Source organism: Salvelinus alpinus, chromosome 19, assembly GCF_045679555.1.
Source record: "Salvelinus alpinus chromosome 19, SLU_Salpinus.1, whole genome shotgun sequence".
NCBI lineage: Eukaryota > Metazoa > Chordata > Actinopteri > Salmoniformes > Salmonidae > Salvelinus > Salvelinus alpinus.
The window spans coordinates 35287251-35310054 of NC_092104.1; the positions used below are offsets into that span (position 1 = coordinate 35287251).

The window sequence follows — 22804 nt, forward strand, 5'->3', positions numbered from 1 at the left end:
ATTGTTTCTCTCTACAGGACCAGTGATTTGAGCCCTCAGTGGTAGCTTTGACCTTACCTGTGACATTGACAGAGAAGTAAGAGCTGTGGTTGCCAAAGGTGACGCAGGTGTACAGGCCCGAGTCAGCCGGCTCCACCCCCTCAATCTCCAGCTGACCGTCTCGTAAGCGTGTGTGCTCCCCGTCCACCACCACTGCATGGTTCTTGGTCCAATTGACTGACTCGGTTTTACAGCTCAGCTCTAGTCGGTCCCCAGGGTAAAGGGTGTAGCGCTCTGCTTGGATTTCCACAGATGGCACAGGGTTGACTAGGGTACAAACAGGGAAAGGTGTGAAGGCCTGATCACCGACAACGATAAGACTATAGGGAGGAGGTCAGAGACCTGGCAGTGTGGTGCCTGGACAACAACCTCTCCCTCAATCTTGTTAAGACAAGACAAAGGAGCGGATTGTGGACTACAGAAAACCGAGGGCAGAGCACACCCCCATTCACATTAACGGGGCTGTAGCTGAGTGGGTTGAGAGCTTCCAGTTCCTCGGTGTCCACATCACTAAGGACCTATCATGGTCCAAACACACCAACACAGTCGTGAAGAGGACACGTCAACAGCTCTTCTCCCTCAGGAGGCTGAAAAGATTTGGAATGGGCCCTCAGATCATCAAAATGTTCTACAGCTGCACTGTCGAGAGCATCTTGACTGGCTGCATCACCGCTTGGTATGGCAAGCTACAGAGGGTAGTGCGTACAGCCCAGTACATCACTGGGGCAGAGCTCCCTGCCATACATAATCTCTATACCAGGCAGTATCAGAGGAAGGCCCAAACATTTTTCAAAGACTCCAGCCACCCAAGCCATACTGTTCTCTCTGCTACCGCATGGCAAGCGGTACCAGTGCACCAAATCTGGACCCAACAGGACCCTGAACAGTTTCTAATCCCAAGCCATAAAACTGCTAAACAAGACTGCTAAATATCTAATAAAACGGCTACCCGGACTACCTGCATTGACCTTTTTTTTCACCGACTATGCACACACACACACACACACACACACTGCTGCTACTGTCTATTATCTATCCTGTTGCCTAGTCACTTTACCCCTACCTACATGTACAGTACATAGCTACCTCAACAACCTTGTACCTCTGCACATCAACTCAGTACTGGTACTCCTTGTGTATATAGCCATGTTGTTATTTTCTACTCCTTGTGTATATAGCCATGTTGTTATTTTCTACTCCTTGTACATAGCCATGTTGTTATTTTCTACTTCCTGTATATAGCCATGTTGTTATTTTCTACTCCTTGTACATAGCCATGTTGTTATTTTCTACTCCTTGTACATAGCCATGTTGTTATCTTCTACTTCCTGTATATAGCCATGTTGTTATTTTCTACTTCCTGTATATAGCCATGTTGTTATTTTCTACTTCCTGTATATAGCCATGCTATTGTTATTCAGTATGTATTTATTCCTCGTGTCACTATTTTTATCTTATCTTTAACCCTACATTGTTGGAAAAGGACCAGTAAGTAAGCATTTCACTGTTAGTCTACACCGATTGTTGTCCTACACCTACAAAGCATGTGACAAATAAAATTAGATTTTGAGGGCTGAGTACCTTCCAGTACAATAGTATACATAAAAAAATGCAGGCAAGGTCCAACTAACACAATAGCTTAATCACTGGGTAAATAGTAAAACCACAGACAGACTCAATTGTTCATATGATACTGGGAGATGCATATCAACATTTATGTAATAATATACAGCAGGAGACAGCATATAGTATCCACAACAACCAGTCTTGAGGAAATGTATTGAAGAAAAAAAGTGCATAAATCAAAAGTGCATATAACTCAACCTAAAATCTGCAACATGTCTGACATTCGGTAAATGTCTAAAAAGCTCATATACTGTGATGCAACCATTAGTCTAAATGTTGTGCCCAGCTACATGAGAAAGGAATGACAAAGGGAGCAGCTCTTTCCTCGATGTCCCTGAAAGAACCATCGTCCACATTCACAGGCAGCTTATTGAATCTAGGCTCTCGTTTGCGTTTGCAGAGCTGAAAATCGAGCTACAGCCTCTTACCTTCTTCACCCAATCCCTGCCTATCCTCTGCCTTAAATTAAATCGCACCCTGAATTAGTCAAGGGCCAAATTGTGAGGCTGGCAAGGAGCTCCTCGGGAGAGGAAGGTGGAATTAGATTTGAGGAATGGGGAGGGTGACGGCGACACAGAGCTAGACACCTGAGCCCCTGTTTTCTACGACTACATAGTAGACCAGGGGGAGGGGGTAACCCAATTATGTTGACACATTGTCCATCACAACGGTGTTGTCTGTCTGGTTACAAAAGCACACAGCGTCACAAGCTAAACTTGCCTGGGAGTCTTGCTCTTTATGGGGAAATTTGTTGAGTAGACACTGGAAAAGCATTAGAGGACAATGTGGTCTGAATCCTAGCTATAGGCTGCGGACTGGGCTATACAGTGAAAAAGCCATCTTTGCCATTTCCAGATGGTAATGTCTGTCACAAACACTGTGGCCCAAATACATGTTCTGCATCCTTTGCCATTCTCATTGCTCCTCTTTCACAACTATCTGTGCATCTCACGTACTTATATCCCCCTATATCCTTGATGGATTAAAATCCATACATTCCAACAATTATGATTCCAAGAACGTGGAATCCCAAATGCTTCTAGACATAATCTAAAGATCGCTTAGTTATGAACAGATAACCTAAAGATTGATGTTAAGAAAAGTTAGTGTTGTTGAATCTACTCTCTTCCTGGGTCCAAAGAAGACAGATTCTTGGTGCGTTCATAATGAAGTGAAGACTGAACATACAGCACACTGCTACATGTAACATATACTAGGCTCTTCCTCCAACACAGGGAGCACACCCATATACCATACCCTCAGGACAACGTTAGCAAACCTGATCACAGTAATCCCTCCATCTCAACAAAGGCCTCTCAACAATAAAGGGGGAGAGAGAAAGAGCGTGTGCACAAGAGAATGAGGGAGAGAGAGAGAGAGCGAGTTAGGGCCTGCAGTGGCAAGTTCTAGTGCCAGTTGCCATGGTGACCCTCAGTTGGGCCTAGTAAAGGTATTTCCTGGATCACATATGTCTGACAGGCCCTTAATCCCAGCAGGAAAAGGGGCCAGGGGGTAGGATCAACTTTCTCCTCAAAAACAAAACCAAAGGGAAGGGGGGGACGGGAAGCCCAGAACTATCCAATTGAGACTTGGGCTAAAACGTTAAGGGCTCCACCATGCTCTGTGTGGGGCCATGATCATGCTTGTTTTTCTCCTCCTCGTCCTAAACCTGATAAGGCTATGTCAACATTAGTTATTAATCTAGCTGCAGACGCCCCATAAATATCCCATGAAAGATGTACAAAATGTACTTGTCACTGTTGTGGAGCAAAGTCAATCCGGTTTCATGATTACAGCTGGGAACAGCAACCAAGTACAACATTGTCATCACTATTGAGGAGCAGACATACCTTGCATACATAATAACCAGATTTTTTCTTTCTTCCAAATGGGAGAATCAAGTGGGAAGCGCACATGCTGTAAGGACATTGAGTCAATGTCTAATTGAGGTCTGTCTAGTTTATGTATTTAGAAAGAAAGAGTCATATTAACTAATACTGTGAGTCACAGTATTTTCACAAACAGTCATTCCATCATTATTTCCATTCAGTAAGCGGTATCTGTGTGTAACTCAGAATATAAAAGGTGAACAGACAGCTAGCCCATTAGGAAATTGTGGCTCTGTTAATCCTTCTGCATCAGTGATTGGATTAGAGACCATATTTTCAGAAAGCACCGCAGCTGGAATATTCCTGCTTGCATACTTTCTTCAACTATTTGGAAAAATTGATTGACATTCCTGAAAATCAACTTAATTACACAAAATCATGAAAGGTATTTTGACCGAGAAGTAAGCATGCAAGACAGGGTTTGAACAAAAAAAAAGTAAATGAGTCTATGAGCGCAGGACTGAATCCAAAAACGGAACATATAGGCGGCAGTCTATAGAACCTGTGCTGGCTTCCAGATAGGAAGCAATATGCCATGTGAATGACTGTTGGGATTTCCTGCCGGAGTGTAATAGCAGACAGGAATAGCAGGAAGTGAGAACACAGGGTCTATTAGCAAACCCAAAAGTTTACATTAATGGGATAACCTTTGCTTAAAGTTTTTCAATGGCCAACATTTCCATCTGAACCCCTGATGTCTACTTCATTAGCACCATAATATCCCTGATGTTCAGCAGGTATAGTGCCGTTAACCCCACTGTCTGTATATAGTGCCTTTAACCCCGCTCTCTGTATACAGTGCCTTTAACCCCGCTCTCTGTATACAGTGCCTTTAACCCCGCTCTCTGTATACAGTGCCTTTAACCCCGCTCTCTGTATACAGTGCCTTTAACCCCGCTGTCTGTATACAGTGCCGTTAACCCCGCTGTCTGTATACAGTGCCGTTAACCCCGCTGTCTGTATACAGTGCCGTTAGCCCCGCTCTCTGTATACAGTGCCTTTAACCCCGCTCTCTGTATACAGTGCCTTTAACCCCGCTCTCTGTATACAGTGCCTTTAGCCCCGCTCTCTGTATACAGTGCCGTTAGCCCCGCTCTCTGTATACAGTGCCGTTAGCCCCGCTCTCTGTATACAGTGCCGTTAGCCCCGCTCTCTGTATACAGTGCCTTTACCCCGCTCTCTGTATACAGTGCCTTTAACCCCGCTCTCTGTATACAGTGCCTTTAGCCCCGCTCTCTGTATACAGTGCCTTTAACCGCGCTCTCTGTATACAGTGCCTTTAACCCCGCTCTCTGTATACAGTGCCTTTAACCCCGCTCTCTGTATACAGTGCCTTTAACCCCGCTCTCTGTATACAGTGCCTTTAACCCCGCTCTCTGTATACAGTGCCTTTAACCCCGCTCTCTGTATACAGTGCCTTTAACCCCGCTCTCTGTATACAGTGCCTTTAACCCCGCTCTCTGTATACAGTGCCTTTAACCCCGCTCTCTGTATACAGTACCTTTAGCCCAGCTCTCTGTATACAGTGCCTTTAGCCCCGCTCTCTGTATACAGTGCCTTTAACCCCGCTCTCTGTATACAGTGCCTTTAACCCCGCTCTCTGTATACAGTGCCTTTAGCCCCGCTGTCTGTATACAGTGCCTTTAACCCCGCTCTCTGTATACAGTGCCTTTAACCCCGCTCTCTGTATACAGTGCCTTTAACCCCGCTGTCTGTATACAGTGCCTTTAACACCGCTGTCTGTATACAGTGCCTTTAACCCCGCTCTCTGTATACAGTGCCTTTAGCCCCGCTCTCTGTATACAGTGCCTTTAGCCCCGCTCTCTGTATACAGTGCCTTTAACCCCGCTCTCTGTATACAGTGCCTTTAACCCCGCTCTCTGTATACAGTGCCTTTAGCCCCGCTGTCTGTATACAGTGCCTTTAACCCCGCTCTCTGTATACAGTGCCTTTAACCCCGCTCTCTGTATACAGTGCCTTTAACCCCGCTCTCTGTATACAGTGCCTTTAACCCCGCTGTCTGTATACAGTGCCTTTAACCCCGCTGTCTGTATACAGTGCCTTTAACCCCGCTCTCTGTATACAGTGCCTTTAACCCCGCTCTCTGTATACAGTGCCTTTAACCCCGCTGTCTGTATACAGTGCCTTTAACACCGCTGTCTGTATACAGTGCCTTTAACCCCGCTCTCTGTATACAGTGCCTTTAACCCCGCTCTCTGTATACAGTGCCTTTAACCCCGCTCTCTGTATACAGTGCCTTTAACCCCGCTCTCTGTATACAGTGCCTTTAACCTCTCTCTCTGTATACAGTGCCTTCAGAAAGTATTCACACCACTTTACTTTTTCCACATTTTGTTGTGTTAAAGCCTGAATTTAAAAAGGAGCTAATTGAGGTTGTGTCACTGGCCTACACACAATACCCCATAATGTCTAAGTGGAATTATGTTTATACTTTTTTACAAATTAATAAAAAATGAAAAGCTGGAATGTCTTGAGTCAATAATTATTCAACCCCGTTTAATGGCAAGCATAAATAAGTTCAGAAGTAAAAATGTGCTTATCGAGTCGCATAATAAGTTACATGGACTCACTATGTGCAATAATAGTGTTTAACATTTTGAATGACTCATCTCTGTACCCGACACATACAGATAATTGTAAGGTCCTTCAGTCGAGCAGTGAATTTCAAACAGATTCAACCACAAAGACCTGGGAAGTTTTCCAATGTCTCGCAAAGAAGGGCACCTATTGGTAGATGTGTAAAAACAACAAAATGGTGTATCAATACACCCAGGCGCTAAAAGATATATAGGCGTCCTTCCTAACGCAGTTGCCGGAGAGGAAGGAAACTGCTCAGGGATTTCACCATGAGGCCAATGGTGACTTTAAAACAGTTAGAGTTTAATGGCTGCGATAAGAGAAAACTGAGGATGGATCAACAACATCGTAGTTACTCCATAATACTAACCTAAATGACAGAGTGAAAACAAGGAAGCCTGCACAGGATAAAAATATTCCAAAAACATGTATCCTGTTTGCAACAAGTAACTTAAGTAAAACTGAAAAAATAGGAAATTAACTTTATGTCATGAATACAAAGCGTCATACACTACATTGCCAAAAGTATGTGGACACATGCTCGTCAAACATCTCATTCCAAAGTCATGGGCATTAATATGGAGTTGGTCCGCCCTTTGCTGCTATAACAGCCTCCACTCTTCTGGGAAGGCTTCCACTAGATGTTGGAACATTGCTGCGGGGACTTGCTGTAGCATTACATTTTCCCTTCACTGAAACTAAGAGGCATAGCCTAAAACTATGAAAAACAGCCCCAGACCAAATTTTACAGTTGGCACTATGCATTTGGGCAGGTAGCATTCTCCTGGCATCTGCCAATCCCAGATTCGTCAGTCGGACTGCCAGATGGTGAAACGTGATTCATCACTCCAGAGAAAGCGTTTCTACTGCTTCAGAGTCCAATGGCGGCGAGCTTCACACCACTCCAGCCAACTCTTGGATCTTAGGCTTGTGTGCAGCTGCTTGTCCATGGAAACCCATTTCATGAAGCTCCTGACGAACAGTTATTGTGCTGACGTTGCTTCCAGAGGCAGTTTGGAACTCGGTAGTGAGTGTTGCAACCAAGGACAGACGATTTTTACACTTAGCGGTGCTGTTCTGTGAGCTTGTGTAGCCTACCACTTCACGGCTGAGCCGTTGTTGCTTCTAGACATTTCCACTTCACAATAACATAACTTACAGTTGACCGGGGCAGCTCTAGCAGAGCAGAGGTTTCACGAACTGACTTGTTGGAAAGGTGGCATCCTATTTTGGTGCCATATTGAAAGTCACTGAGCTCGTCAGTACCAGACAGTCTACTGCTTAATGTTTGTCTATGGAGATTGCATGGCCTTGTGCTCGATTTTATATACAAGTCAGCAACGTGTTTGGCTGAAATAGCCAAATTCACTAATTTGAAGGGGTGTCCATACACGTTTGGCCATGTAGTGTATTTGGGGAAAATCCAACAGAACACATCACTGAGTACCACTCTTCATATTTTCAAGCATGGTGGTGGCTGCATCATGTTATGGGTATGCTTGGTTTTTATTGGGGGGGGTAAATGTAATAGAGCTAAGCACAGGCAAACGAGTATTTCTCTTTGTATTTTCAAGTAAGTTATCTTAGCGCACTCACTATCTTGAGTGTTATGAACATGTGGAGGCTTGAGTATTTGTTTGTGGCTTGTTTGTCTGTGAGAAGGATTGGGATTAAAAGGCCCTCCCTAGAATTATATATTGTTTCCCAGTGGAATCTTTTGACTGTGCTGTCCTCCTGTCCTGAGGCCTAAAAACATGACAATTTCCACATAAGCTATTTTGTTTCCCACCCATGTGCAAAAAGAACGTGACCAAATGCTTCTACCGTGATGGTTTGTGGACAGCTGAAGCGATCAGTCCCCCAGCGGGAGAGCACAGGGAAAGGACTGGAGGAAATGCAGAAGGGGCCCTAGATAGTACCTGACCATTTGGGTATGAAAACTGTTTGGAGAAAGACAATGCATCATGCTCCCCACCCCACTGGCAATATGTGACTTGTTTCAGGAAACTAGGCGTATGTCAAGCGTCACTACTTCACACGAGAGGCATTTGAACGTAAACTTAACTTTCTTTTAATCAAAACACGTTTTTTGGCAGAAATGCCTTCTGGAACATGTGAACTAAATAACCAACTTGTATGCCATCTGTAAATATGAATACAATTGTTACGTGACGAGCCTAGTTGGTTTAGCCACGGGAAAAGACTGGAACCTTCCAGCTAGCAATGATTGGCAGAGATAATGATGGGTTGGACATGCCGAGAGAGGAGTTGCGATTGGTCTGCCACGTAGAACGCTTCAGTGTGTAACTGAAGGGCTGCTCAGTATGTGTAGGTAATCCTTTCTAACATAGCTTTTTTGAAAGATATCACAAATATCTGCAAAAGTGTTCTTCTACACTTTCTGGAGGACAGTTTTGAAATCAGTGGAATGCCTGGTCGAAGCAGAGTAGGATAGCTAAGGAGGTGGAGAAAATTCTGGCATTTGATATGCGGGTGGAGTCGAAAAGAGAACACACAGAAGGCTGTTGTATAAAACACCCATCTCTGGATTACATTGTAATGACTCCCGAGTGGTGCAGCGGTCTAAAGCCCTGCATCTAAGTGCTAGAGGCGTTATAACAGACCCTGGTTCGATCCCAGGCTGTATCATAACTGGCCGTGTTCGGGAGTCCCATAGGGCGGCGCACAATTGGCCCAGCGTCGTCCGGGTTAGGGGAGGGTTTGGCCGGGGTAGGCCATCATTGTAAATAAGAATTTGTTCTTAACTGACTTGCCTAGTTAAATAAATACAAAAATAAGGGCATCCGTGACAGAGAAGGAGAAGCGTGCATCCATGTGTACGGGTAAGAGCATCTATCTAGCTACATTTTCAGATTTTAAACATTTAAGTTAAAGCGCATTTGATTTGGATAGAAAACACTCTGAAGTTTCTAAAACGGTTTGAATGATGTATGTGAGTATAACAGAACTCATATGGCAGGCAAAAACCTGAGAAGAAATCCAACCAGGAAGTGGGAAATCAGAGGTTGGTCGATTTTCAACTCAGCTCCTATTGAAGATACAGTGGGATATTGGTAATGTTGCACTTCCTAAGGCTTCCACTAGATGTCAACAGTCGTTAGAACCTTGTCTGATGCCTCTACTGTTTAGTGGGGCCGAATGAGAGGGGATTGAGTAAGGTCTACCATGACCTGAACATGCGCTGACCATGCGCGTTCATGTGAGAGCGAGCTCTGTTCCATCGCACTTCTGAAGACAAAGGAATTCTCCGGTTGGAACATTGAAGAATTATGTTAAAAACATCCTAAAGATTGATTCAATACTTCGTTTGTCATGTTTTTACAGACTGTAATATAACTTTTTTAACTTTTCGTCCGTACTTTCCGCTGGACTTGAACGCGCGTCGTGAGTTTTTTGGAAAGTGTACTGAACGCTAGAACAACAAGGAGGAATTTGGACATAAATGATGGACATTATCGAACAAAACAAACATTTCTTGTGGAACTTGGATTCATGGGAGTGCATTCTGATGAAGATCATCAAAGGTAAGTGAATGTTTATAATGTTATTTCTGACTTCTGTTGACTGCACAATATGGCGGATATATTTTTGTCTTGATTGGGCTCTGAGCGCCGACCTCAGATTATGCATAACATGCATAACAGTTGTATCTTTTAGCAATGTTTATTATGAGTATTCCTGTAAATTGATGTGGCTCTCTGCAAAATCACCGGATGTTTTGGAACTTCTGAACGTAACGCGCCAATGTAAACTCAGATTTTTGGATATAAATATGAACTTTACCGAACAAAACATACATGTATTGTGTAACATGAAGTCCTATGAGTGTCATCTGATGAAGATCATCAAAGGTTAGTGATTAATTTTATATATATTTCTGCTTTTTGTGAATCCTCTCTTTGGCTGGAAAAATGGCTGTGTTATTCTGTGAATAGGCACTCACCTAACATAATTGTTTGGTTTGCTTTCGTCGTGAAGCCTTTTTGAAAATTGGACACTGTGGCTGGATTTACAACAAGCGTATCTTTAAAATGGTGTAAAATACATGTATGTTTGAGGAATTTTAATTATGGGATTTCTGTTGTTTTGAATTTGGGGCCCTGCAGTTTCACTGGCTGTTGAAGAGGTGAGACGCTACCGTCCCACGTACTCTAGAGAGGTTAATTAAAAGAGATGGGTGGGGCTAAAGCTTAAGAGGGTGTGAACTATGCTGAATGGGTGTAGACAAAGAAGAGCTCTACAGTACGTGTACCAAAACATTCAAGGGCCATTTTCTCAAAAGTTGATCAACTTTCACAGCAGAATTACTTTCACATTGTTCCTCAACTGTAGTGTATGATATACAATTTTCTAGCTCTTAGTCTCTACTTTTATCCAATGTAAAAAACACAATTTCAAATGTTGCTACCTAAGACCGAATCGAGCGGTCACATATATCCTCCAGTCTCTCTCATTCTAGCTGTAAGAAAATACACTGTTTTCTTAAAAACCATATCTCTTTGGCTTAGAAAGGTCTCCAATGGTTCCAACCTTAAATAAAAAAAAAAAATTTAAGTTGTACAGCTCATTTATAGTTTCTCTGGCAGTTAACTCTTCCCTCTGTGACAAAAAAAAAAACATTTTCATAACAAAGGAGGAGAGGAAAGGAGCAGGAATTGCTAGCTATGTAGTGTAGCTGCCTGGGCCTGAGGCTACAGATGGGAGGTATTTACTCCCTCCCTGTCTCAGTGTTGGGATAAACACAGCTCTGCCTAGTTTTATTTTAAGGCTTACTGCCCAAAAAAAGACCCTCTTTCGTAATTACTCTAATTATAATGCTGGGCTTTATTATATTCCATTTGCAGCACTCTACTTCCGATTCCAGAGTGTAAACACCCAAAACTATCCACCCACAAGTCCAGGCAGCCATTACACTATTGGAATTCAGCCCAAATAAACATTTTTCAGGATTCTATTTCAGTGACTCTATTCCATTTTTTTCAGCTGAAAAGGCAACTTAGAAGTTAGCTATCTGAGCTTTACAAGAATATAAAAGAGTAGATACTGAGAGCATACAGCGAAATGTCTCCAGGGTTACAAATGCAGCCCTGTCGAGTTAGATCCAGTTGGGCTCCCTACATTACATCAAATACAGGGAAATGGGAGGGGGCTACACAGACTACAAAGAGAAAAACTTCAAACACTGGAAAAGTCTCCAGATTTTTGCACAGCTACAGAGACCAGAGGAATTAAAGAATTACTGGTAAAATGGAGTGCTTGTAAAATAAAATAACTACGTCATCTCATCTCTAAATCCATCTACGGATGTAAATTAATAATAAAAAAGACCAGCATATGACCCATTTCAAAAGGGTCTGGGATAAGAGCCAGTAAATATATTGTGGTTCATTTTGACTAGAAAACATGATGAAGAGAAATGTGACACACAAGAAGACATACATTTAGGTGATCGACTGGCGCCATATATGTGTATATTTTAAAAGAGGCCAGGCAGGAGCCTTACCTTCATCGGGGATGGCAGGCCGGGCCTGGGATGGTAAAATGTGGGGAAGCAAGGCCAGAACCACCAGCGTACTCCGCACCGCCAACATCCTGTGAGGGCCGCTACAGCTGTTGATTGCTCTGTGAATGGAATGCCATCGGGACCTCTGGGGAATCAGCACTGAGCCATTCACTGTGCCAACCTGGAGGAACAAAAACACCACAAGGTGAAACTGTGCTCACAAATGAGGCATGTCAAACACAAATGCGAAGTTATGAGCCTTTGTTGAGTGCCTTGCATAAAACGAGAGCTTTGAGAGTTAGCGTGCGGAGGAAGAGTAGATGCTGAGCTGTGCTGAAACACTCAGACGGATTTATCACAAGGGATCTATTGCATTTCATGTCAAACTCACTCATTATTTATGTAAAGACTAACACTGCACAATTGAGAATTAAGTACAGCAGATTTAAAAATTGTGTTAGAATTTTTTGGAACTGCATTGTTGGTTAAGGTCTTGTAAGTAAGCATTTCCTGGTAAGGTATAATACACCTGTTGTATGTGGCAAATAAAGTTTGATTTGATAAAAATCTATTTTTGGACAGTATGATTTTGAATTTCAAATGAGCTTGGTGGTTTGCATTTTCTGTAAATGCAGATAATCCCAGTGTGATAAGAAAATACAAACAAAGCATGCATCAGATTGTTCAGGTATTACAAAACAAACAAGTGAAATTGTATTACGTAGTTCTAAACAAGTAAGAACAAAAGAAACAAAGAGGCATGATACATTTTCATGGTCTGTACATAATAGTATTACTACATACAAACCCTGGGAGGCGAGATTCAAATGTTTCACTGTCAAACCCATACAGCTAGTCTCTAATTACACAGAGGAAAAAGGTTATTTTAACAAAAGGTATTTCTATGCAACAGTATCTAAAAAAAAAAACTTTCACAACCAGTAACTTTAAATAAGCGTGTTCTAAAAAAAAAGGCAACAATGAGTGTTAGTCATCTTCTTGCCAAGATACAACAAGGACGATACAATTAAGAATGAAGAGGAAACAAAAGGTGAATTCCTATAGGGATTCATGAAAGGCGATAGATAACTGGGCAGGCAGAGCTAATGTCACGGGACAGGGGGGATGGGTAATCCAAGAGCATTGAGAGTATTGCTCCCCCATGGCTGTCGATGGCATAATGAAGCTGAGGACGTGTTGTAAATAGGCACGCTGCTGTGGGTGACCCTCACATGCACATCTGCTCGCCCCATCACCCTGCAGCATCTGGCCAGGGAGATTAACACTTGCCCCTAATTCCCATAATCCCCCTTTAGGAATTTGTTAAAGGACCCCAAAACTCAGGGTTGTTATGTGATACCCCTGTAGAGAGGCAGCCAAGACGTAGTTTCCACACTTACAGATCTATCACCTAACAGTTGGTTTTGGCCCCAACCCCCATTTGTTCTCATGCCTGTCAAGTGGTGTGAAACAAATGTTTGTTGTAGGGTGCAGGCTTCTGAGAACTAGCCTAACTGTTGCATTAAAACATTCATGAAGTAGGCTATACACAATAAACTTACAGTTTGTCCAAAGTATCAAGCATTAAAAGACATATGGAAATATGAATAATCTCTAGAATGAATCAGCAATAAACGTGAGGAGATATAGGATGTGTCAGTGCATGTGGTGACAGTCTACATAGTTCACTTATGGAAAAGCAGGTTGGTGTGATACAGATTCTACAGATCCAAGCAAATCAGAAAAGTATCTATGGGAAACATCCAGTGGAGGTCAGGTCATCCCCATGACTCGACAGAGGAATAATGTTCAGTCAATTCTGATGGTCTTCATAAGTGTTCTCCACTTAAACATGTTCCTTGTACTGTCATCTAAAGAAATTCTATTTCACTTTCCAAGAATGGCCCAGTGTTCCGGCAGCTGAGTTGGATCAGAGGGTCCCGGGGGATAAAGGAGTTTGGTCATCACAGGCCCGTAAGCAGTGAGTCAGTGCCTGGTCAGGCTCCAAGTATCCACTTCAGCTGCCAGACAGAAGTCCACACAGCCAACCACGTTCCCCGAGCGCGACCACTACACAACGTTTCATGATGAAGGAACAAATGGGGTCTTCGGGGAGTGAAATATGATGCAACGGCCCACTTCCAAGTTTGTCAAGTGCAACCTGTGTTTTTACTGTAGGCCTATGCTAAAAACATACCGCACAAGACACACACTAATGGTGAGTGGTGAATGTTTTCTGAATATTACGTAAATCAGAAAAACCCATCACCTTTGACGGTTATTTTTAAGTTCACATAAAAAGGGATAATTGACATGGACAAAGTGTTCAGGCCTAGGTTGTGGTCAGCTAGTCTTTTCTGGGACCTGACAAGACATTTTGAGAAAAGCACACAAAATAGGAACAAGACATGAAATTAATTTATTCTCAGCATTTCCTACAACTAAGGAGAATAACAGTCATTGACATATTATGCATTGTGAGTCTGCAGCAACGCTTGACCTGTGTAAAAATATCCTCATCTCATGGATGTTACAAAAGATGTAGCCTCTGACAGTTGACACCAACATTGTTTTTATGGGTCCTTGAAATGGGACCCTAAGGCTGCAATTACACTGAAAGTAAGCAGACATTCATCCAAGTAAACAAAAACATTTTCTCCCAAACAATAGCTGTGGTGGGTCACTGCTCATCGTGTCACATAGCCTCCACTGAATTTACGATCACACTGAATCCACTGCGCCAAACTAGTTGAGACAGAGATGAGCTGGTGGATCAATGAGCAATGAAGTTTACACAAGAGAGTTGAGTTCTGCAAAAACAACACTTTTATAGAGAGACAGAAATCTGAGAAGATAAAACGTGAAGTTAAGAAATCAGAATGCTCTGCCTTCACATTGACAATGAAAAGTTATGGTGCATTTCTTTTCCTTCCCACCCAAACATGCAGAGACAGGGTATAAGCCCAAGCATGGCCCCGTAATTACTGTTCACTGTATCCATCCATCCATGCATGAAATTCCTTAGCTCTCCGTTTGATTCTGTAGTCCAACCCCACTAATTTCTCCACTCCCAGCGCCAGTCTACTGTGCAGATTCACCAAGCTTCTCTACATGGGGGTTCAAGTTGAACTTTTATTAGTCGTATGTACATGAAGAACAAAATAAACAATAGGAGAGCACTTAATAAACTTAACTAAACATATTTGTATTGCCGCACAAATGTTTTGGGTATGAGCCCGTCTTCAGCATGCATAGGAGGCAATGTTACGACAACAATACAGGCCACACACAGGTGGGCATAATTATAGATTCACAATGTCAGTATTACCCCAATCAAGAGATCCCAGCAGAGGGAGTTGTGGGGGAAACATGAATAAATATATATACATACATACAGTACATTATGATGTTAAAGCCTATAGGAGGGTATATTTGGCCTACAAATTTATAGCCTTCCACAAAAACAAGAAAAGGAACATAACTCATTGAGACCTGCTGGGGCAAGATTGCCCAAGTGGTCCAACCAATATGTCTCTCTTTGGAGAAGTAATTTATCCCAATCTCCTCCCCTACATGGCATCTTTGAAATTTCAATGCCCATAGAACGCAAGGCACTTAGTTCATGATTATGGCTATTGAAATGCGAGGTTGCAAATGGAGCTCTTATGCTCAAAAAATCCTTGTCTTCAGTTCCCGTTTGGTCTTACCCACATAATAAAAATAGATCAAATCAAATGTATTTGTCACATGCCACGAATACAACAGGTATCAACTTTAGTGAAATGCTTACTTACGAGCCATTGCCCAACAATGGATTTTTTTTAAAGGAAATAGTAACACAATAAAATAACAACGTTATATACAAGGATTACCGGTACTGAGTCAATGTGCAGCGGTACGAGGCAGTTGAGGTAATAGGCACATGTAGGTAGGGGTAAAAGTGACTGAACAATCAGGATAGACAGAGTAGCAGCAGCGTATGTGAAAAGTGTGTAAGTGTGTCAACATGGACAGTACCAGTCAAAAGTTTGGACACACCTACTGATTCAAGGGTTTTCTTAATTTTTTACTATTTTCTAAATTGTAGAATAATCGCACTTGTTGGCTTCGCTCTGCGGTCCAACTCGTCCAAAACCATCTCAACTGGGTTGAGGTCAGGTGATTGTGGAGGCCAGGTCATCTGATGCAGCACCCCAACACTCTCCTTCTTGGTCTAATAGCCCTTACACAACCTGGAGGTGTGTTGGGTCATTGTCATGTTGAAAAACAAATGATAGTCCCACTACGCTTAAACCAGATGGGATGGTGTATCGCTGCAGAATGCTGTGGTAGCCATGCTGATAAAATTTTCCTAGAATTCTAAATAAATCACAGACAGTGTCACCAGCAAAGCACCCCAACACCATCACACCACCATGCTTCAGGGTGGGAACCACACATGCAGAGATCATCCATTCATCTAATCTGTGTCTCATAAACACACGGCGGTTGGAACCAAAATCTCAAATTTGGACTCATCAGAACAAAAAGGACAGATTTCCACCGGTCTAATGTCAATTGCTCGTGTTTCTTGGCCCAAGCAAGTCTCTTCTTCATATTGGTGTCCTTTAGTAGTGGTTTCTTTGCAGCAATTTGACCATGAAGGCCTGATTCACGCAGTCTCCTCTGAACAGTTGATGTTGAGATGTGTCTTGAACTCTGAAGCATTTATTTGGGTGCAGTTAACTCTAATGGAGTTATTAACTCTGGGTCTTCCTTTCCTGTGGCGGTCCTCATGAAAGCCAGTTTCATCATAGCCGTTGATGGTTTTTGCGGGTGCACTCAAAGTTCTTGAAATATTCCGTATTGACTGACCTTCATGTCTTAAAAGTAATGATGGACTGTCATTTCTCTTTGCTTATTTGAGCTGTTCTTGCCATAATACAGATTTGGTGTTTTACCAAATAGGGCTATCTTCTGTATACCACCCCTACCTTGTCACAACACAACTGATTGGCTCAAACGCATTAAGGAAAGAAATTCCACAAATGAACTTTTAACAAGGCACTCCTGTTAATTGAAATGCATTCCAGGTGACTACCTCATGAAGCTGTTTGAGAGAATGCCAATAGCGTGCAAAGCTGTCATTAAGGCAGAGGATGGCTACTTTGAAGAATGTCAAATATATTTTGATTTGTTTAACACTTTTTTGGTTACTACATGACTAAATATGTCTAATTTCACATATAGTAAAAAATAAACAAAAACCCTGGAATGAGTAGCTGTGTCCAAACTTCTGACTGGTACTGTATGTGAGAGTGTGTGTGGCGTCGATATGCATGTGTGTGTTTTGTGTTTGAGCATATGTGTGTGTGAGCGTGTGTATGTTGGTTTAGTATATGTGAGTGTGTGGGTAGAGTCTGGAGAATGTGCATAGAGCCAGTTCAAAAAAAGAGTCAATGCAAAAAAAGGAGTTCAACGCAAATAGTCCGGGTAACCATTTGATTAACTGTTCAGCAGTCTAATGGCTTGGGGGTAGAAGCTGTTCAGGAGCCTTTTGGATGCCAGACTAAACCCTCCAGTACCACTTGCCGTGAAGTAGCAGAGAGAACAGCCCATGAATTGGGTGGCTGGAGTCTGAACAGTTTTAGGGCCTTCCTCTGACACCGCCTGGTATAGAGGTCCTGGATGGCAGGGAGCGCCTTGCAGTTAGATGTCAACCAGTTGCCATACCAAACGGTGATGTAGCAGAACTTTGAGGATCTGAGGGCCCATGACAAATATTTTCAGCCTCCTGAGGGGGAAGAGGCATAGTCTTGCCCTCTTCATGACTGTGTTGGTGTGTTTGGACCATGATAGGTCCTTAGTGATGTAGACACAGAGGAACTTGAAGCTCTCGACCCGCTCCACTACAGCACTGTCGATGTGAACGGGGGCGTGCTCGGCCCTCCATTTTCTGTAGTCCACAATCAGCTCCTTTGTCTTGCTGACATTGAGGGAGAGGTTGTTGTCCTGGCACCACTCCTGCCAGGTTTCTGACCTCCTTCCTGTAGGCCATCTCATCGTCGATCAGGCCGACCACCGTTGTGTCGTCTGCAAACTTAATGATGGTATTGGAGTCATGCACGGCCACGTAGTCGTGGGTGAACAATGAGTACAAGAGGGGACTAAGTATGCCCATCTGAGAGGCCCCCGTGTTGAGGGTTAGCATGGCGTATGTGTTGTTGCCTACCCTTACCACCTGGGGATGGGCCGTAAAGAAGTCTTGGATTCAGTTGCAGAGGGAGGTGTTTAATCCCAGGGTCCTTAGCTTAGTGATGAGCTTGGAGGGCACTACGGTGTTGAACACTGAGCTGTAGTCAATGAACAGCATTCTCAAGTAGGTGTTCCTTTTGTCCAGGTGGGAAAGGGCAGTGTGGAGTACAATAGAGATTGCGTCATCTCTGGATCTGTTGGGGCGATATGCAAATTGAAGTGGATCCAGGCTGTCTGGGATGATGGTGTTGATGTGAGCCATGATCAGCCTTTGAAAGCATTTCATGGCTACAGATGTGAGCTCTAAGGGGTGATAGTCATTTAGACATGTTACCTTGGCATTCTTAGGCACAGAGACAAACTTCCGGTTTGAGTTTTTAAGCAGGAATCAGGGGGATAGAGTTATGGTCAGATTTACCAAATGGAGGGCGAGGGAGAGATTCGTATGCATCTCTATGCGTGGAGTAGTGATCTACAGTTTTTCGCCTCTAGTTGCACAGGTGACATGCTGGTAGAAAATAGGTCAAACGGATTTCAGTTTTCCTACATTAGAATTACCGGCCACTAGGAGCGCCGCCTCTGGGTTAGCATTTTCTTGTTTGCTTATGGCGCTATACAGCTTGTTGAGGGCGGTCTTAGTGCCATCATCAGTTTATGGTGGCAAATAGACCACTAAGTAAATAGTACTGTCTACAGCTTATCAAGAGGTATTCTCCTGATTGGAGCAGAAACTCGAAACTTCATTAATATTAGAGATCGAGCACTAGCTGTTAACAATGAAACACCCCCCCCCCCCCCCCCAACCTTACCTGAATCTGCCGTTCTGTCCTGCCGATGTATAGAAAAACAGCTGTGTATATGTTTTCCATGTTCAGCCATGAATAACACCGGATATTACAGTTCTTCAGATCACGTTGATAGGATAGTCTCAAACGGCGCTCGTCTAGTTTATTCTCTAGTGACTGCACATTCGTCAATGGAACGGAGGCTAGAGGCGGTTTCAGGTATCGTCAGGTATCCCGCACGCCGGACTCTATAACGCCTTTTTAATTGAGTGTCAGGGATTTGGGCCTGGTCCTGGATGAGCAGTTTGTTCTTCGCTTCCGACTCACTGAAGTAGAAATCTTCATCCAAATTGAGGATAGTGATCACTGTTGATGTCCAGAAGCTCTTTACAGTCATAGGAAACGATGGCGGGAACTTTTTATGTACATAAAAAGGTAAGATCAGCGGGGAAAAAACAACACAAAATAGCACAATTGGTCAGGAGCCCGTAAAAAGACTGCTGTGCCATTCAGTTAGAGGAACACTTAAGGAGATATACAACATATTTCATGTTACAGGTTATTCAACCTCAAACCTTTATCCTGTCACCCGAATAGAATGGATAAGAGAGCTCCCTCTGATCATGGCATAACAGTGAACGTAGTTGTGACAAGGGAAATTGCCACCTAGAATGATAGACATGAAATGCTATGCTTTTTTGTGGGGGCAAATCTGACCTTAAGCAATTCTTTAAATTTGAGGGTCTTTTATAGGAAAAACCTCAGGACGGTTTCAAACGCTTTACCAAAACTGGGGTCGCTGTGAAATAATGCGCCAATTTTTATTAACCACTTCCTTGATCGACCAGGAAATGGGACGGTAGGTGGACAACAAAGTTGCAGAGGGAGGAGAGGAATTCCTTTCAAGTGGTTGCAATAATGCATTGTAATGTGTGTGTAGCATGTATGAGTGTCTTCAGAAAGTATGCATACTCCTTGACTTATTCCACATTATCTTGTTACAGCCTGAATTCAAAATTTATTAAATATATTTTCTCACCCATCTACACACAACACCCCATAATGACAAAATTAAAACATGCTAGAAACCTTTACGCATTTATTGACAATTTAAGACAGAAATATCCCATTTACATAAGTATTCAAACCCCTGAGTCAAACCCCTGAATCACCTTGGCAGCGCTTATGTCACGTTCCTGACCTGTTTTCTGTTTAGTTTTGTGTGTTAGTTGGTCAGGACGTGAGTTTGGGTGGGCATTCTATGTTGTCTGTTTCTATGTTGGTTTAGGGTTGCCTGGTATGGCTCTCAATTGGAGGCAGGTGTTTGGCGTTCCTCTAATTGAGAGTCATATTTAGGTAGGCTGTTCACAAGGTTTGTTTGTGGGTGGTTGTCTCCTGTGTCAGTGTTTGTCGCACCATACGGGACTGTTTCGGTTTGTTCATTTCATGTAGGCTATTTTTCCCTGTTCGTGCGTTCTCGTGTTTATGTATGTTCGTCGTTCAGGTCTGTCTACTTTCGTTTTGTTATTTTGTATCATTATCAAGTATAGTTCGTTTTTGTCTTGTCTTTAATAAATATAATGTGTTCACAACCCGCTGCGCCTTGGTTCCCTCACTACTCCTCCTTTTCGGTAGAAGAGGAGGAGGACCGCCGTTACAGAACCACCCACCAATCCAGAGCCAAGCAGCGGTGTAAACGGAGTAAGGGACAGCGCAAGAAGGAGGAATGGACTTGGGACGATGTATTGGACGGTAAAGGTTGCTACACATGGGAGGAGATCCTGGCTGGAAGGGATCGCCTCCCATGGGAACAGGTGGAGGCACTGAGGAGAACAGAGGCAACCGGAGAAGGGAACCGGCGTTATGAGGGGACGCGTCTTGCACGGAAGCCCGAAAAGCCCGTGAGTAACTCCCAAAAATTTCTTGGGGGGGGGCTAAGGGGTTGTGGGCCAAGGGCAGGTAGGAGACCTGCGCCCACTTCCCAGGCTAACCGTGGAGAGCGGGAGTACGGGCAGACACCGTGTTACGCAGTAGAGCGCACGGTGTCTCCTGTACGTGTGCATAGCCCGGTGCGGGTTATTCCACCTCCCCGCACTGGTAGGGCTAGATTGGGCATTGAGCCAGGTGTCATGAGGCCGGCTCAACGCGTCTGGTCTCCAGTGCGTCTCCTCGGGCCGGCATACATGGCACCTGCCTTACGCATGGTTTCCCCGGTTCGCCTACACAGCCCGGTGCGGGTTATTCCACCTCCCCGCACTGGGCGGGCGACCGGGAGCATTCAACCAGGTAAGGTTGGGCAGGCTCAATGCTCAAGAGAGCCAGTACGCCTGCACGGTCCGGTATTTCCGGCGCCACCTCCCCGCCCCAGCCTAGTACCTACAGTGCCTACACTACGCACTAGGCTACCAGTGCATTTCCAGAGCCCTGTTCCTCCTCTACGCACTCTCCCTGTAGTGCGTGTATCCAGTTCGGTGCCTCCAGTTCCGGCCCCACGCACTAAGCCACCTGTGCGTCTCCTAAGTCCTGTACACACTGTCACTTCTCCCCGTACTAGTCCTGAGGTGCGTGCCCTCAGCCCGGTGCCTCCAGTGCCGGTACCACGCACCAGGTATAGAGTGGGCTTTGAGAGTACAGTGTGCCCTGTCCCTGCTTCCCGCACTAGTATGAAGGTGCGTGTCCTTAGCCCGGTGCCTCCAGTTCCGGCACCACGCACCAGGTCTACAGTGCGCCTTATCCGGCCAGAGCCATCCGTCTACCCAGCGCCATCTGAGCCATCCGTCTCCCCAGCGCCATCTGAGCCATCCGTCTCCCCAGCGCCATCTGAGCCATCCGTCTCCCCAGCGCCATCTGAGCCATCCGTCTCCCCAGCGCCGTCTGAGCCGCCCGTCTGCAATGAGCCTGCAAAGCCGCCCGTCTGCAATGAGCCTGCAAAGCCGCCCGTCTGCCATGAGCCTGCAAAGCCGCCCGTCTGCCATGAGCCTACAGAGCCGTCCGCCAGACAGGAGCCGCTAGAGCCGCCCGCCAGACAGGAGCCGCTAGAGCCGTCCGTCAGACAGGGTCTGCCAGAGCCGCCAACCAGACAGGATCTGCCAGAGCCGCCAACCAGACAGGATCTGCCAGAGCCGCCAGCCAGACAGGATCTGCCAGAGCCGCCAGCCAGACAGGATCTGCCAGAGCCGCCAGCCAGACAGGATCTGCCAGAGCCGCCAGCGAGCCATGAGCAGCCAGAGCCGTCAGCGAGCCATGAGCAGCCAGAGCCGTCAGAGAGCCATGAGCGTCCAGAGCCGTCAGCCTGCCATGAGCGTCCAGAGCCGTCAGCCTGCCATGAGCGTCCAGAGCCGTCAGCCTGCCATGAGCAGCCAGAGCCGTCAGAGAGCCATGAGCAGCCAGAGCCGTCAGAGAGCCATGAGCAGCCAGAGCCGTCAGAGAGCCATGAGCAGCCAGAGCCGTCAGAGAGCCATGAGCAGCCAGAGCCGTCAGAGAGCCATGAGCGTCCAGAGCCGTCAGAGAGCCATGAGCGTCCAGAGCCGTCAGCCTGCCATGAGCGTCCAGAGCCGTCAGCCTGCCATGAGCGTCCAGAGCCGTCAGCCTGCCATGAGCGTCCAGAGCCGTCAGCCTGCCATGAGCGTCCAGAGCCGTCAGCCTGCCATGAGCGTCCAGAGCCGTCAGTCAGCCATGAGCTGTCCCTCAGCCAGAAGCGGCTAGTAATTCAGAACTGCCCCTCAGTCCAGAGCTGTCTCTCTGTCCGGAGCTGCCCTTCAGTCCGGAGCTGCCCCTCTATCCTGAGCTACCTCTTTATCCTGAGCTACCTCTCTCTCCTAAGCTATCCCTCTGTCCTGAGCTATCCCTATGTCCTGAGCTACCTTGTCCCAGAGCTGTCCTTGATTCTGGTGTTGCCCCTAAATTTAGGTGGGGTTATTTGGAGGGTGGTCATTGTGGGGAGGATACGGAAGCGGGGATTGATTATGGTGGGGTGGGAACCACGCCCGGAGCCTAAGCCACCACCGTGGTCAGATGCCCACCCAGACCCTCCCCTGGACTTTTTGGTGATGCGTTCGGAGTACGCATCTTGAGGGGGGGGTTATGTCACGTTCCTGACCTGTTTTCTG

The 22804-nt window shown here is 45.0% G+C and overlaps 1 protein-coding gene across 4 annotated transcripts in view; it reads right to left on the minus strand.

Moving 5' to 3' along the window:
* fgfr1a (fibroblast growth factor receptor 1a) overlaps positions 1-22804 on the minus strand; it is a 44251-nt gene that overhangs the window by 15215 nt on the left and 6232 nt on the right. For all 4 annotated transcript variants that reach the window (XM_071353202.1, XM_071353200.1, XM_071353203.1 and 1 more), the window contains exons 2-3: positions 11677-11857; positions 58-306 (exon numbers count right to left, since the gene is read on the minus strand). In XM_071353202.1, the coding sequence (XP_071209303.1) occupies positions 58-306; positions 11677-11764 (337 nt within the window). In that variant the 5' untranslated portion in view covers positions 11765-11857. The remainder of the gene's footprint in view (positions 1-57; positions 307-11676; positions 11858-22804) is intronic.